General features: G+C 44.5%; 1 protein-coding gene across 2 annotated transcripts in view; it reads right to left on the minus strand.

The window, feature by feature from the left end:
- Nucleotides 1-16,542, minus strand: part of RIF1 (replication timing regulatory factor 1) — a 310,912-nt gene that overhangs the window by 100,775 nt on the left and 193,595 nt on the right. For both annotated transcript variants that reach the window (XM_069225212.1, XM_069225211.1), the window contains one exon: nt 3,304-6,456. In XM_069225212.1, the coding sequence (XP_069081313.1) occupies nt 3,304-6,456 (3,153 nt within the window). The remainder of the gene's footprint in view (nt 1-3,303; nt 6,457-16,542) is intronic.

The following is a 16,542-nucleotide window of genomic DNA, read 5'->3' on the forward strand; positions in this document are numbered from 1 at the left end:
TTGTGAGAACTAAAGACTTCACCACTTAGCGCAAAACATTGCCTTGCTGCTGAACCTCAACAATTGTAGAGACCCGGAACGTCCAGCCAGAGAGCAGTGTCACCTCCCAAAGCTGTGAAGGACCGATCCACGACTTCACCTGGACAGCAACATCTCCTTTCGAGTAAAGGAGCTGCTTCCCTGCGTTCTGCAGGCACTAAAAAGACTCACGACCCTACTAGAAGTGTATTAACAATGCCAACAGAGTCCAGAGACCCTCCAGAGCGGAGTACCCCTTTGGGTTTGGCCAGAATGGTCCTCCAGTCCCCACCTGCAATCTCTATTGCAGGACAGTAGGAACTGCAAGAGCCTCCCACAGCACAACATGACACCGGATAGCACCACTGCACACGAGCCCCACAGCCAGAGAGGACGTGGATCAATTGTGTTCCTGTGCGCAAGAGACCCTGGAGACTAGAGCCCCCCATGAGAGTTCCACCAAATTTGCCACCCAGTCCCTGCTTGCAGCCTCTTTTTCACAACAGTTTCCCATTATTTTTTTTTTATAAATGGGGCACCTGACGCTCAAAGGCAATTTTGCACCCGGATACCCCAGAACCGACCATGGTGACCTGTTGGTGTTGGCCTTGAATCTTGCTCCATACTTACCTTAAATCAAGAAGGACAGTCCTATAAGTCACTAAGTGCCTGTATGCAGTATATGTTTTTCCCCCCACAGGATAACTTTACTGCATTAAAGCTACAAATGCAAGTATATTTCTGCAAAAGAGATAACTCGAAAAGTAATTATCCAATTATGAAGTTCTTGGTGCTCATGTATATGAAAATGTGCTATTTTTCTAAACCGGTCTTGAGTTTCTTCTTGAGTGTGTGTCCATTTAACTGACCCTGTGTGTTCAACAAATGCTTACCACTGCCTTCTGATAAGCTTAAACTGCCCGGCCACTCCACCACAAAAGACAGCATTGAGGGTTATTACTTTTAGCCTCTGCCTACCATTAAGGGTTGTACTATTTCATAGTGTGCCCCTATATTGCCACACCGCTAAGATAGCCAGGTTCCTACAATCACTACCAGTGAACTTTGCTTACAACTGAAAAAAACTATTTATGCCTTCAAGGAATTGACAAACTGAATGCCGGCACCAGTGAATGGTTTCACTGCTTTGGATTTCTGAACAGTAAGTGCAGAGAAGTGTGCAGTAGTAAATTCACCCACAAGGGGTGTGAGAAGGCAGAAAAAGGTGTGGTTAGCTTTGTAACTATGCGAACACCCACACACAGATTCAAGGGCATTTCAGAAACTGAAATCCAACCCTTTCACATCCTGGAAATAGTAAGATTTATTCCGCCCCAGGGCTGGAATAACACCTTTACTAGGATAGGATGAAGAATGGACCACCACTGGATATCGAGGGGGATGAAGAAAGACTTTCTCAATGAGGAATTCCCCCCCACACACAAATACGTACTTTCAAACTTACCCTTGTAAATCAACTACAATAAGACATTCTATTCTTCGCAGTCATAATTATTTGGTTTCAAGGGGGCCAATCTTTAGTCTTCCTCACTTGCCCTGCCACAGCTTTGGAATCCTTCAAGCCTCAGTTGATCGTCCCCTTCTGCTCTCAATTTACACTTTTCTTACTTTGCAAACATTTGTAATTTTTCCCTTCATGTCACACACCTATTTCTTCTGGTCTAGATTAATTCCTATCTTAGCTCTTGCTTGATATGAAATGATAAGCAAGACAATGTTCTTGGCTTAAAGGACCACTGTTCATCAAAAGATCTTACACAAGCTTCGATGAGGCGTACTGGCAACATGATGCCATGAACAGAGAAGGATATGTAAAAAGTAAAAGCAATAAAAAGTGACAAGCCAGGCAAGATGACAAAAGCAGGCCATTGATAGTGGTATGCTATGGCCCTGCCCCCAGCATATGCTCAATATTAATTTTTGGAGCTAGAGCTGCACATGATCCTCAAAGTAGTGGTACAATCTCTCGTAAAATTGCTTAGCTCACAGCTAACGGAAGGCAGTAGCCAAGACATGTCCTACAATAAGTTATCTTCATTTGGACAGGAGCTGCAGATTCTAAGAGATAAACAGAAGTAGCATGTGTAGCATAAAGTCACATGACAGAAGAAAATCCATTCTGAAAAAACAGCTAGGCTGCAGGATACAGGAAAACATCTGTGCACAGCAACGTGAAAAAAGGCTAGAAAGCCTTTCAGGAACATAACAGAGAAAAGTGGGGGCCTTGGACAGTAATACTTAAGGCTGAGGAGAAAGGTCCCATCAGGAAAAAAAAAAATCAAATAAAAAAATCTGTGAAAGCCCAGGAGAAAAGAGAATGGACGTTTCGGATGAGGTAAAATAAAGACTATACATAAAAAGCATTTTCACACAAGATTATAAAAATAAACAAGCGCTCACCTGAAGAATCACTTGATAAGCAACAAATTATCAGTTTGGGTTTTTACACAGACCAAGCCTAGAATTAGTTGACCCACAGACAGAGCCAAAATGCTTAAAATGGGAAGGTGGGGTACTAGTGCGATTTCTTGATGTGTTATGACAATGTTATTAATGTACTAAAATTTCTCAGCTTGTAGACAGACAAAATCCAAAACATGTGAATCTAGGAGTCAGGAGTGGCTAATAGCAGTAAGATCACCATTCACAAGGAGACTATTGCCTAAATTAATTCAGCACAGGGAAGAGCTCCTGAATTAATCTGAATGAAAGCTAGGATTTCTAGTAAGTACGACATTCACCGTCAATCCTAACAGAATACTTTTTGCAGATGCAAGGAACTGCAGAAATACAACTGGCTTTTACATTTATTCATTTTGAAAACATGCTGACAGGTGGCAACATGTTTTACTATTTTTTGTTTTTAAAAACCTAATCATTTTAACCCAGTGGTCATAATTTATATTTGACTGAAGTCGCTGACCCCCTAGCAATGTATTTTACAAGACAAAGCAAAGTAGGATATTCTGTTCCAAAAAGCAGTTAGCTTCAAGGTCTTTGATTGAAAAAACATGCAAAGTTTCATGCTGTAGGGTCCTGCAAAGTTAACTTCTGATTTCCACACCAGACTATTTCCCTTCCAACATCAAGAGTTTCAGATGGCAAGTTGAAAACTACCATAAGTAACGAGCACTCAGTTTGTTCATGTCATATTTACTAGTTTGCCAATGCTAAACAAGACAATGCTAAAGATAAAGATTCTTATCAACACATTTTCCATCACAAAATCAAACTTTACAAATTTCAGATGACAAAATCTTTTACCTTGTTCAACGGAGAAGGAGATTCTTCCTCCTGTGGTCTTTTTACACCCTTCTTTAAAATACTGGTTGATGGAGAAGCAGATGGAGACCAGATGCAGCGGGCTTGCACCTCACTCGGACTTCCATTTATTGAGACCAGAGTTGCACATTCAAGCCCCTTAAATTTAGGGGGAGAACCCACAACGTCAATTCCCCCCGCAGTTTGTCCTCCAGAAACTGCACTGTCTTTTGAGGCTTGCCGGTCAGATGCTTCAACACAGACCATGGAATGTTCTTCAGAGCTTGAGACGTCTAAGTTAGATTGTTCTTCAGAGGTTACAACAGGCACCACAGTTTGCACTCCAGAGGTTGCAGTGTCCATCACAGTTTCATACCCAGGAGTCACAGTGTCCGGCATAATGTGTTCTCCAGAGATTACAGAGCTCACAAAAGCTGGCTCTTCAGAGGTTATAATGTCAACACCAGATTTCTGCAAAGCTGCTTTTTCCTCAAATTGTCCCGCTGAAGTTGCAATGTCCATAGGTTGCTCAACGCAGCCTCCCTGTCCGAGTACTGCAGAGTCTAACTGAACTTCGGTAGTTAAACTGCTCTGCACCTCACTTGCGGAAAGACAGCTGGATACAATTTGAATGTTGTCACTGATTGTTTCATTTTGATCACATTCGCTAATCAACACTGCTGCATTTGTTGGCAATGCTTCTGCCAAAACCTCTCCAACCAAAGTATCCGTTTTCTCTTCCTGTACAAGAGTAATTGGTTTATCACACACAGTCCCTAGTTTGATAATGTGTTTCTCTTGAGACCCTTTGAAAACACTTTCTACTGGAGAGCGTGGCTCACACATTTGGTCATCTTGTTCTTCAAGTTCTGCCACAGGAGCTGTAGGTGTAGAACAAACCAGTGCTGCCTCTTCAGTGTTCTCACAGTTAGTAATCTGAGGGACAACAGTGTTTTCATCCTCGGAGCCAACACTGGATGCTTGATCAACAGACACCTTAAAAAAAAGTGGCTTTTTACTGGGAAGCAGAGGTGTGCTCTGTGCAGAGGGCCCCACAAAAACACTATCCTCAAGCTGTTCCTCAACACTGCTTGCTTCGTCAGCAGATACAATCGCAGGCACTGATTTTATGTTGTGGTCAACAAGCTTTAGGTCATGCTTCTCTGAACTTTTTAATTCAATAGTTGGCTTTTCATGAAGTTGACCTGAACAGCAGTCACAGCCTTTTGATTTCCTTAAACGTTTGCTTCTTTTATGTTGACACTCCAAAGGAATAACACTATTCTCTGAACTAAAGAAAACATCAGAACCTGCTGATGAGAAATCACCCATTGTTGGCTCGGTGATGAGGCTCTCAGTTTTCCTGAAACCTTCTAAAGCACCCTGGACAACATCATAGGTCTTATTTGAGTGCACAGTTTGAACGTCTGGTTCAGAAATGTAGGACTCTGTACTTACACTTGTGATGATTTGGTTTTTGGGTTCAACCTCACTTGCACTTTGCTCAATCACCCTTTTATTGGAGTCCCTAAATCCGGAAGTGTCATTAACAGATGTGCAGTTTGTCTTGGATTTGTCCTTTGGCTCTGAAGGCTTGCATAGCTCTGTAATATTTTTGTCTTTCTCAGAGCTAGATACTTCATTTTTGTTAGGCAGCAATGGACCTTTATCTCCAACACGTAAAGCTGGGAGGTCTTGCTTTTGAGACTGTTCATCATTCTTTGGGTCCATTGTGCTCATACTCTTAGGTCTGCGTCTAGATCTTTTTTTGGTAATTATGTCTTCTTTTGTCTCAGAACTGTCAGACTCTGAGTTTTCTGTGCCTGGTAGCAATATAAGTGATGCCCTCCTTGTCTGGTATCGCGAACGCACCGCCGATTGTTCCTTAATTTCCTTTTCTGAACTGAAATCCTGAGAATCACCTGTTTCAGGTTTGCTACCATCATCCAGAGAGCCTTCAGTACCTTTGCTTGTGTCCTCTTGGGAAAAGGACCCTTTCTCACAGATTTCACTCACATTTTTCCCCCCAAGTTCACTCAATATCTTTTTCTTAGCAAGATCACTTGAAACCTCCTTTTTATCAGGATCACTCACATTGTTTTTGCTGAGATCACCCAAAACCTTTTCAGCAAGATCGGTCAAAACCTCTTTTTTTATGAGATCATTCAAGACCTCTTTCCCAAAACTGCTTGCATCACTATTTTCAACCACATTTTCATTCTGCCCTACTCCTAACAGTCCATCAACTTTCTCAGGTATAGGTTTGTTTTGCTGCAAAACACCTTTTGTTTGGAGGTCACTATGGACAGACATTTCATTACCCACACTGGCATCTTTTTTCAGATGGTCAATTTTTTGTTTATCACCAATACCAGATTCTGAGACATCTAATCGCCGCCTTGAAGAACGCCTCAATGACTTTTGGTTAGCAGCTGTATTTTGAATAAGTATATCAGAACTGCTTTTCAGATCCATTGTTCCTTCCCCAGGGGGCTTGTTTTCTTTAAATTCAATATCAGCCTGTGCGTCATTGACCCGCTTTGACTCCTTAAAACCCCCGTCTAACGGTAATACATTGGATTCTACTTCCTGGGTATCAGGAATGCATTCAGCATCTTCAAGGAGCATTTGTTCCTCAGTGGATTTCGATTCCCCACAAGTTGATATGTTCATGGAGTCCTCTACCTGATCTCCACTTGCTAAAATCTCACCTTGGTTGGGATTATCAACTTCCACAATGTCAGACTTTTGCCCTGAGCCAAAAGGAGAAGTCTTGGCACTTTTAGCATCCAATACTTTTTTCCCCTCCATTTTACGTTTCCCCACATTCTTTGTTTGTGCTCCAGTAGATGCTCTCTTCACACCAGGGAGAGAAACTACGTTAGTAACTGGGAATTTGTTTGAAGAGGGGCTAAACTGTTTATTCCCTGAACTGTCAAACTTTTCTAAAGTGATGAATGACTGTCTTCGACTTGCAGACAGTGGTGGTGTGTCAGAAACTACATCAGAAGATGCAGAACCATTACTGCCAGTTGACGTGTTTCCACCAATTGACATATTTTCTTCCTTACTGATCGACTCATTAAAAAGCTTCTCTTCAGGTACGCATTCTGTGACCTTGTTGCTTCCAGGTGCTTCTGTGTCCATCTCCTCTTCCTGCAAAAGAGCAATAATTGAAGGTTTAACATCAAAAAAGCAAAAGGTTGTCAGCATTTTGGTCACTTCTACACCACAAGAGGAGAGAAAAAAAAAGTTTAGCATCTTTAAATCGTAGGTATCATGGTCTAAACCTCAAACAAACCTAATGGATCAGTCCGCATTTGTCATCAAGATTCCACCCATGATGAGGCGCACACAACCATTATCACTGCAGAAATGTTTACTCCACAGATGGTAACTATAACGGATACATTTTTAAATGCCACTTCATCTCTTCAAACATCATCTAGGTGTTACTGCCATCATGTACACTCTGCCAGCAGGCACTTTAACACAGAAGGTACTTGTGTATGTGGAGAGGGTTATTGGTCTAAATAAAAAGTACATAATGTAAACTTCAACCACTATTCAATAAAACTATAAACTGATAAGACCCCATGCAGTTGTTTTACAGATACATTTTTACTTTCTTAACTCTCTTTAAACTCGGATATTCGTAACTGCATTTTTTTTATTTTTTTAAACTTTGTTCTATTTAACTCCTTTCATGCTGACGATGGCTTAGAACTCTCCATCACAGTGGGCCACTATACACCATGGATTTTGCACAAATACCACAATTTGGGGAGGGACTCCTTCAGCAAGGGCCGCTCCCCTTTATTCTGGGCACATTTTGGCCATTTCTGCCCTTCTTGGGGAAGATCAGCAATATTTGTAGGCCTATCTGCCCACCCACAAGGGGATTCAAAACCACTGTACACCAGGGAGTTTGTGTGTGTGAACTGGAGTTCAGCTGACTGTCTGCGTGTACTGGCGTTAGGCTGGCTGTGCGTGTACTGGCGTTAGTGTGGCTGTGCGTGTACTGGAACTTAACTGGTGGTGTGTGTGGACTAGCCCTTGGCTGACTGAGTGGATTGGCGTTTGCCAGACAGTGTGTGTAGACTGGCAATTAGCCGACGGTGTGTGTGGACTGGGGATTTTGCATGCAGTCTGTCGACCAGCTTCTGGCTAGCATTTGTATGGTGATGGGCAGACTTCATTGTGTTTTATAATGTCAACTGTTTTCATTCTTATCATTTGCAATCATAATTTTTGTTCCATCTTTTTATTATAGTGCAAATCTTTTGATTTCCGTTGCTGCAACTCCTGCTTGTGTTTTCAGCACTGGTAGATTAAAATTACTGCTCAGAAGGTTGTTAGTTTGCTTTTCAAATCTTCCTCCGACCATGGTTCTGAGACTGACTCTGTATCTGATGCAGAGGAGGAAGTCCAACATTCTGACAGGGAATCCAAGAGGAATCATATGATGAAGTCACTTTCAGTGCGGACAAAGTGTCTCTTTCATAGGACGACACTGGTATGCCAATAGTGCATCAAAAGGCATCTGGATTGCAACCGGAGGCTGAAAGGCTTCCCACTGCAAGTGATGAATTCTGGATTGCCCCGAACATGGTGCACCCTGTGTTGCCTGCCTTTACTGGTGTCGCTGGGTGTAAAGTGAATACTGAAAACTTTTTGCCTATAAATTTCTTTCAGTTGTTTATGGACAATGTATATTTGGACAAGCTTGTTCACCAGACTAATCTGTATGCTGAACAGTATTTGAGGGACAACAGTGCCAGACCTAAGCCCTACTCTAGAGCTAACCGTTGGACTCCCACAAATCTGGATGAGATGAAGTTGTTCTTGGGTGTAACTTTTGATGGGCTTGATAAGGAAGTCAATGTCTTCATATTTGTCTACTAGTCCCTTTATGGCAACAGCTATATTTTCTGAGCACCAAAACACTGTTGAGTAGCCACACACTTCATAGGAGACTTAAAATTCTGCAACCATGAGTCGTGATTGTTATTTGCTTCTGCGGATGAGCCTTTTATCCTGTTTAAGAGTTGTTTGGGTTTTAAGCAGTACAGTCCTAGCAAGTGAGCATGTTCCATCAACCGAACCACCCCACCCCCCCAACCTCCTCAAGACCAACCAGGCTGTCCAAACTTGGTGGAGGACTTTTTAACAAAGGTCACCATTTAAACATAGATAACTACTAGAAATTGTTGAAATTGGACACTGTTGCTTGTGGCACAATCTGCCCTAAAATGAAAATGTCACTTACCCAGTGTACATCTGTTTGTGGCATCAGTCGCAGTAGATTCGCATGTTTTGCAATAGCTCGCCATCTGGTGTTGGGCCGGAGTGTTACAAGTTGTTTTTCTTCGAAGAAGTCTTTCGAGTCACGGGACCGAGTGACTCCTCCTTTTGTCTCCATTGCGCATGGGCGTCGACTCCATCTTCGATTGTTTTTCCCCGCAGAGGGTGAGGTAGGAGTTGAATTGTAGTAATAGTGCCCATGCAATGGAGTGACTAAGTATGCACCTATTTAAGGTTGAGATGATACATCTATAAATAGTTGAAGGTAACTTCCAAACTGCTACAGGCTCCCGGGGAGGCGGGTGGGCACATGCAAATCTACTGCGACTGATGCCACGAACAGATGTACACTGGGTAAGTGACATTTTCAGTTCAATGGCATCTGTCGCTGTAGATACGCATGTTTTGCATAGACTAGTAAGCAGTTATCTCCCCAAAAGCGGTGGATCAGCCTGTAGGAGTGGAAGTAGTCTGAAATAATGTTCTTAGTACGGCTTGACCTACTGTGGCTTGTTGTGCGGATAACACGTCTACACAGTAGTGCTTGGTGAATGTGTGAGGCGTAGACCATGTGGCTGCCTTACATATTTCTTGCATTGGGATGTTTCCTAGAAAGGCCATGGTAGCACCTTTCTTTCTGGTTGAGTGTGCCCTTGGTGTAATGGGCAGCTGTCGTTTAGCTTTAAGGTAGCAGATTTGGATGCATTTAACTATCCATCTGGCTATACCTTGTTTTGATATTGGGTTTCCTGCATGAGGTTTTTGAAATGCAATAAATAGTTGTTTAGTCTTTCTGATGTTTTTTGTTCTGTCAATGTAATACATTAATGCTCTTTTGACATCTAATGTATGTAGTGCCCTTTCAGCTACGGTATCTGGCTGTGGAAAGAACACTGGAAGTTCCACTGTTTGATTTAGATGGAAAGGTGAAATAACCTTTGACAAAAATTTAGGATTGGTCCTTAGGACGACCTTATTCTTGTGTAGTTGTATAAAAGGTTCCTGTATTGTAAACGCCTGAATCTCGCTTACTCTTCTTAGGGAAGTAATGGCGATGAGAAATGTCACCTTCCAGGTTAGGAACTGTATTTCGCAGGAGTGCATGGGTTCAAAAGGTGGACCCATAAGTCTAGTTAGGACAACATTTAGGTTCCATGAAGGAACAGGTGGTGTTCTTGGTGGTATAATTCTCCTAAGGCCCTCCATGAATGCTTTAATGACTGGTATCTTATATAGGGAAGTTGAACGGGTAGTCTGCAGGTATGCAGATATTGCTGCAAGGTGTATTTTAATGGAAGAGAAAGCCAGGTTAGATTTTTGTAAGTGAAGCAAGTAACCCACTACATGTTGTGGAGTTGTGTGTAATGGTTGTATTTGATTAATATGGCAGTAGCAAACAAACCTCTTCCATTTACTTGCATAGCAGTGCCTGGTGGATGGCCTTCTGGCTTGTTTTATGACTTCCATACATTCTTGGGTAAGTTGTAAGTGCCCGAATTCTAGGATTTCAGGAGCCAGATTGCTAGAGTCAGCGATGCTGGATCTGGGTGTCTGATCTTTTGGTTGTGTTGTGTCAACAGATCTGGCCTGTTGGGCAATTTGATGCAGGGTACTACTGATAGGTCTAGCAGCGTTGTGTACCAGGGTTGCCTTGCCCAAGTTGGTGCTATTAATATGAGTTTGAGTTTGTTTTGACTGAGTTTGTTTACCAGGTAAGGAAGGAGAGGGAGAGGAGGAAAAGCGTAAGCAAATATCCCTGACCAGTTCATCCATAGGGCATTGCCTTGGGACTGTTTGTGTGGGTATCTGGATGTGAAGTTTTGGCATTTTGCGTTCTCCTTTGTCGCAAACAAGTCTATCTGAGGTGTTCCCCAGAGTTTGAAATAAGTGTTCAGAATTTGGGGGTGAATTTCCCATTCGTGGACCTGTTGGTGATCTCGAGAGAGATTGTCTGCGAGTTGATTTTGGATCCCTGGTATAAATTGTGCTATTAGGCGAATTTGGTTGTGAATTGCCCAACGCCAAATCTTTTGTGCTAGCAGGCTTAACTGCGTGGAGTGCGTCCCCCCTTGCTTGTTTAGATAATACATTGTTGTTATGTTGTCTGATTTGACGAGAATGTATTTGTGAACTATTATTGGTTGGAAAGCTTTTAGTGCTTGAAAAACTGCTAGAAGTTCTAGGTGATTTATATGCAGTTTTGTTTGATGTACGTTCCATTGTCCTTGTATGCTGTGTTGATCGAGGTGTGCTCCCCACCCTGTCATGGAAGCATCTGTTATTACGTATTGTGGCACTGGGTCTTGGAAAGGCCGCCCTTTGTTTAAATTTATGTTGTTCCACCACAGAAGCGAGAGGTAAGTTTGGCGGTCTATTAACACCAGATCTAGAAGGTGACCCTGTGCTTGTGACCATTGTGATGCTAGGCACTGTTGTAAGGGCCTCATGTGCAGTCTTGCGTTTGGGACAATGGCTATGCATGAAGACATCATGCCTAGGAGTTGTAGTACCATCTTTGCTTGTATCCTTTGTGTTGGATACGTGCGTTGTATGATGGTGTTGAAATTTTGAATTCTTTGTGGACTTGGAGTGGCTACTCCTTTTGATGTGTCTATTATGGCTCCCAGGTATTGTTGTACCTTGCGCAGCAGAATTTTGGATTTTGTGAAATTGACGGTGAACCCTAGTTTGAAGAGGGTTTGTATGATATGATTTGTGTGATTTGAGCACTCTATTAACGAATGGGCCTTGATTAGCCAGTCGTCTAGATATGGGAACACATGTATTTGCTGCCTTCTTATGTGTGCAGCGACTACCGCTAGACATTTGGTAAAGACTCTTGGTGCGGTTGTTAATCCGAAAGGCAGTACCTTGAATTGGTAATGTATTCCCTTGAATACAAACCTTAGGTATTTCCTGTGCGATGGGTGTATTGGTATATGGAAATAAGCATCCTTGAGGTCTAAAGTTGCCATGTAGTCGTGTAGTTTTAGCAATGGCAATACTTCTTGTAGTGTGACCATGTGAAAGTGGTCTGATTTGATGAAAGTGTTCACTACTCTGAGGTCTAGGATTGGTCTCAGCGTTTTGTCCTTCTTTGGTATCAGAAAGTACAGTGAGTAAACTCCTGTGTTTATTTGTGTGTTTGGCACTAATTCGATTGCATTCTTTTGCAATAGTGCCTGCACTTCTGTCTCCAGGAGATTGGAGTGGTGTGTTGTCAAATTTTGTGCTTTTGGTGGTATGTTTGGAGGGAATTGTAGAAATTCTATGCAATAACCATGTTGGATAATTGCTAGAACCCAAGTGTCTGTAGTGATTTCCTCCCATGCTTTGTAATAATGACTTATTCTTCCCCCCCACTGGTGTTGTGTGGAGGGGGTGAGTGACATGTGAGTCACTGTTTAGTAGTAGGGGTTTTGGGGCTCTGAAATCTTCCTCTATTCCTAGGGAATTGCCCTCCTCTATATTGTCCCCGAAAACCTCCTCTATACTGTCCCTGGTAACTGGACGGTGTTGCTTGTGAGGTGCTGGCTTGTGTGCTCTGACCCCGAAACCCCCCTCGAAAGGGTGTTTTACGGAATGTGCTGTAATTCCCTCTGCTCTGCGGGGAGTAGAGTGCGCCCATGGCTTTGGCAGTGTCCGTATCTTTTTTGAGTTTCTCAATCGCTGTGTCCACTTCTGGACCGAACAGTTCTTTTTCATTAAAAGGCATATTGAGAACTGCTTGTTGAATCTCTGGTTTAAATCCAGACGTTCGGAGCCATGCATGCCTTCTGATAGTTAGATGTATTAATTGTCCGTGCAGCTGTATCTGCAGCGTCCATGGAGGAGCGGATCTGGTTGTTGGAAATGGTCTGTCCCTCCTCAACCACTTGTTTTGCCCTATTTTGTAAGTCTTTGGGCAGATGTTCAATGAGATGTTGCATCTCGTCCCAGTGGGCTCTGTCATAGCGCGCAAGTAGTGCCTGGGAGTTCGCGATGTGCCACTGGTTTGCAGCTTGTGCTGCGACTCTTACCAGCTGCATCGAACTTGCGGCTTTCTTTATCTGGGGGTGGTGCATCTCCAGATGTGTGGGAGTTGGCCCTTTTCCTAGCTGCTCCTACAACGACAGAGTCTGGTGGCAGCTGTGTAGTGATGAAAACCGGGTCTGTAGGAGGCGCCTTATACTATTTTTCCACCCTTGGTGTGATTGCCCTACTTTTGACCGGCTCCTTAAAGATTTCTTTTGCGTGCCGGAGCATACCAGGGAGCATAGGCAGGCTTTGGTATGAGCTGTGGGTGGAGGAGAGTGTGTTGAATAAAAAATCATCCTCGACCTGTTCTGAGTGGAGGCTTACGTTGTGAAATTGTGCTGCTCTAGCCACCACTTGAGAATACGCGGTGCTGTCCTCTGGTGGAGATGGCTTGGTAGGGTATGCCTCCGGACTGTTATCTGACACTGGGGCGTCGTATAGGTCCCATGCGTCTTGATCTTGGTCACCCTGACTTATGGTGGTGTGAGCTGGGGAGTGTGATGGAGTTTGTGCTGGTGAGATGTTAATCACGGGCGGAGGAGAGGGTGGTGGGGTAACTCTTTTCACCACTTTTGGTTGTGGTGTCTGTTCAGTTTGGAACTCCAACCTTCTCTTTCTTCTAATGGGGGGAAGGGTGCTTATTTTTCCTGTCCCCTGCTGTATGAAAATACGCTTTTGCGTATGGTCCACATCAGTCGATTGTAGCTCTTCCTCAAACCTATGCTTTTGCATTTGGGAGGTTAGCGAGTGCTCTTCTGTATAAGAGCCTGAAGCTGGGTCGCTTGCAGTTTGTTTCGGGACCGAAACCCTGTCTGCGTGTTTTTTCGGCTCAGAGGTGACTTTTTTCTTTTTCGGGGCCGAAACCTCTCGGCGTCGAGCCGTGTCCACACCGGCATCTCGGTGTCGAGGCTTGTCTCCAGCACTTTCTCGGTCCAGAGAAGGCTGCGTGCCGGTGTCTCGACCGGAGTCGGACGATCTCGGCACTGTTTGGGCCTTTTTCGGTGCCGACGGTCAGTCACCGAATTTATGGGTGGAGCCATGGCCTGATGGCAGTGGCGTCCCCTGGGCCTTGTAAATCTTCCTCTGTGTGGTTTTCGACGTCTTACTCACGGTTTGTGTATCGTCGAATCCTTCGGAGTCCGATTCTTGGATCGAAAAGGATCCCTCCTCTTCTTGTTCCTCGAACTCCCGGTGGGCTGTCGGCGCGGACGCCATCTGAAGTCTTCTGGCTCGACGGTCTCAGAGAGTTTTTCGGGACCGGAACGCACGACAGGCCTCGCAGGTGTCTTCGCTGTGCTCAGGTGACAGGCACAGGTTACAGACCAAGTGTTGGTCTGTATAGGGGTATTTATTGTGGCATTTGGGGCAGAAACGGAACGGGGTCCGTTCCATCGGTGTTCTTCAGCACGTGGTCGGGCCGACCAGGCCCCGACGGGGGATCAAAAAACTACCCCGAAGGGCACCGGAGCTCTTCGATCTTCGATGCTGTGTTGAATCTAACTACGCCGATCCCGAACGAAACAATACCGACGAAAATCTTCCGAAATTAGCTATCTTTCCGTTCCGAAACTCGGAGCGACAGGAACACGTCCGAACCCGATGGCGGAAAAAAAACAATCGAAGATGGAGTCGACGCCCATGCGCAATGGAGACAAAAGGAGGAGTCACTCGGTCCCGTGACTCGAAAGACTTCTTCGAAGAAAAACAACTTGTAACACTCCGGCCCAACACCAGATGGCGAGCTATTGCAAAACATGCGTATCTACAGCGACAGATGCCATCGAACGTAAAGGTTAGCCTAAAGGGTTTGTATGTATAAAGCTTCCGAGGGGATAGTGGAGTGCCTTGCGTGATGATGAACTTTTAGCTGTGAAGTTTTCATACAGGAGAGATGTCTATCTGCTGACAACCATTCATGATGAAAGTACTTTACCTATGACTGGTTGGGGTCAAGCTGCTGAATCATGCAAACCTACGTGCATTTTAGACTGCAATAAGCACATAGGTTGTGTAGATAAGAGTAGATCGGAGGATATAACCTCACACTGCTGTTACTTAGGCTTACATTTGGGATAAAAAGGCGGCTATCCATTTGCTTCATTTAGCTGCCTTCTATGCTTTTGTTATATTCTTGTGTTTGTAGTCAGTGTGATGGCTGTGTGTGAGCGCACTGACATGGTAATATTATCTTATAGGGAGAGCAAACACTGCGCAGGGTCACTTTCAAACAACTTACAGGACTGTTCTACTGGACTTCGGTAAGTAGGGGCCACGGTCCAAGAAAGTACCATCAGTTTCAAGTTTACCTGTCCTGGTGTTTCCGGGTGCATAGGGGCTTCCAGGATGATAGCCTTGAAACCCTTTCACTAAAGTCAATGGGAAAAGTACCTGTAGAAAAAGGCTGCAAGGGGGGGCTGGGAGACCAGCCTGGCAGACATCAAATAGGGACTCAGCTCTTGAGGGTCTCAAGACCACAGACACCACGTCAGTTTTAGTGGTCTTGCACTGAGCTTGGGTGCATGGGTGTTTTGTCCGGCAGGTTGGAGGCACTCACGGTTCTTGAAGTACTTGTAGAAGAGGGGAAAAACACAGCAAGACGACTTCTGGCGTGGAGCTGGCCTCTCCCACCTCGAGCAGTTAAGTTTTGATGGCAGTGGTGTTGGGACTGAACACAAACAAGCTTTTGTGGTTGCAACTGGAGGTGGTACCCTGGGTATTTGTGCAGGGAGGCCCCAGGCAGGCTCAGTGTCTCGAAGACTGGATGGGTTGACAGGGCTGTGCTGGTGGACACTCTGGATCCTCTTCCTGGAGAGTTGCTCCCTTGCTGGACCAGACAGTCAGCAAAACGAGGGTCTGGGCAGTCACGGTTGGTGCCTGCCGATGCAGGGAAGTGGCTTCTCCACTCCAAAAGAGATGCTGGCTGGTTGGCGAAGTGCTGGCAGGCCTCCGAGGCTTTGAGAGGATGCACAGCTGCAGGGCGAGTTGGGTCTTTGCAATTGTCGGGACTGGAGCAGATAGGCAGGGCTTGGCACTAAAGTCCTCAGCCAGCCCACAGTTCCTGTGCTGGTCAACTCTTCCTTGTCCTTCTTGTAGTCAGACGAATCGGAGTTCCTGTTGTCAGGAGACTATATAAGTACTGAATTTAGGGGGTGTAGGGTAGTTAATGGGCTACTCACCCCTTGGGTGACTTCAACACCTATATCACCACTTCCTGTGGTGAGTGGGCATAACCCTGTCCCAGAATTCCTAGTTCCACCAAAAACACGAATGCGGAACCCTTCTTTTGTGGAGCACATCACGCATTCTACCTTAGGGGTGTGTCTAGCCTGGAAGTGCAATATGCCTACTGCATAGCTAATTTCCCACCTGCCTGGGGGAAGCCAGGATCACATATCAAAGTGCAGCAGAAGCTTTGAAGCCTCTAGCCCATGTATACTGATTTACTAGCCATCCTGCTAGAGGAGGTGAGGACACCTTCCTCCAGAACAGGCATTGTTTCTTGTGTCAGAGTGTGGGATCTCACCTCTAGAGGGTCAGAAACTTGTCTGTGGGTACAGGCTAGTCGATACCAGTCAGCCAGCACTCTAGATGACTAGTAGGTTTCAGGGGGCACCTCTAAGGCGCCCTCTAGGTGCATGTCATAGTAAATCCAATACTGGCATTAGTATTGGTTTATTAAGATGAGGTGTTTGATACCAAACGCCATAGGTTTCAGTGAAGCCATTATGTAGTACATACCTTAAGATGGCTTCCCTGTTCACTTGTAACATCTAGTACTCAAGCTAGACATCACAAGGGAATATCTGCTCATGCAAATATATCCCCAAATAAAATATAATGCACCCTGCCTTAAGGGTCTAAGGCTTGCTATAATGGTGACATACATATATTATATGAAGTGATTTTGGCATGGCACACACA

Source organism: Pleurodeles waltl, chromosome 3_1, assembly GCF_031143425.1.
Source record: "Pleurodeles waltl isolate 20211129_DDA chromosome 3_1, aPleWal1.hap1.20221129, whole genome shotgun sequence".
Lineage (NCBI taxonomy): Eukaryota > Metazoa > Chordata > Amphibia > Caudata > Salamandridae > Pleurodeles > Pleurodeles waltl.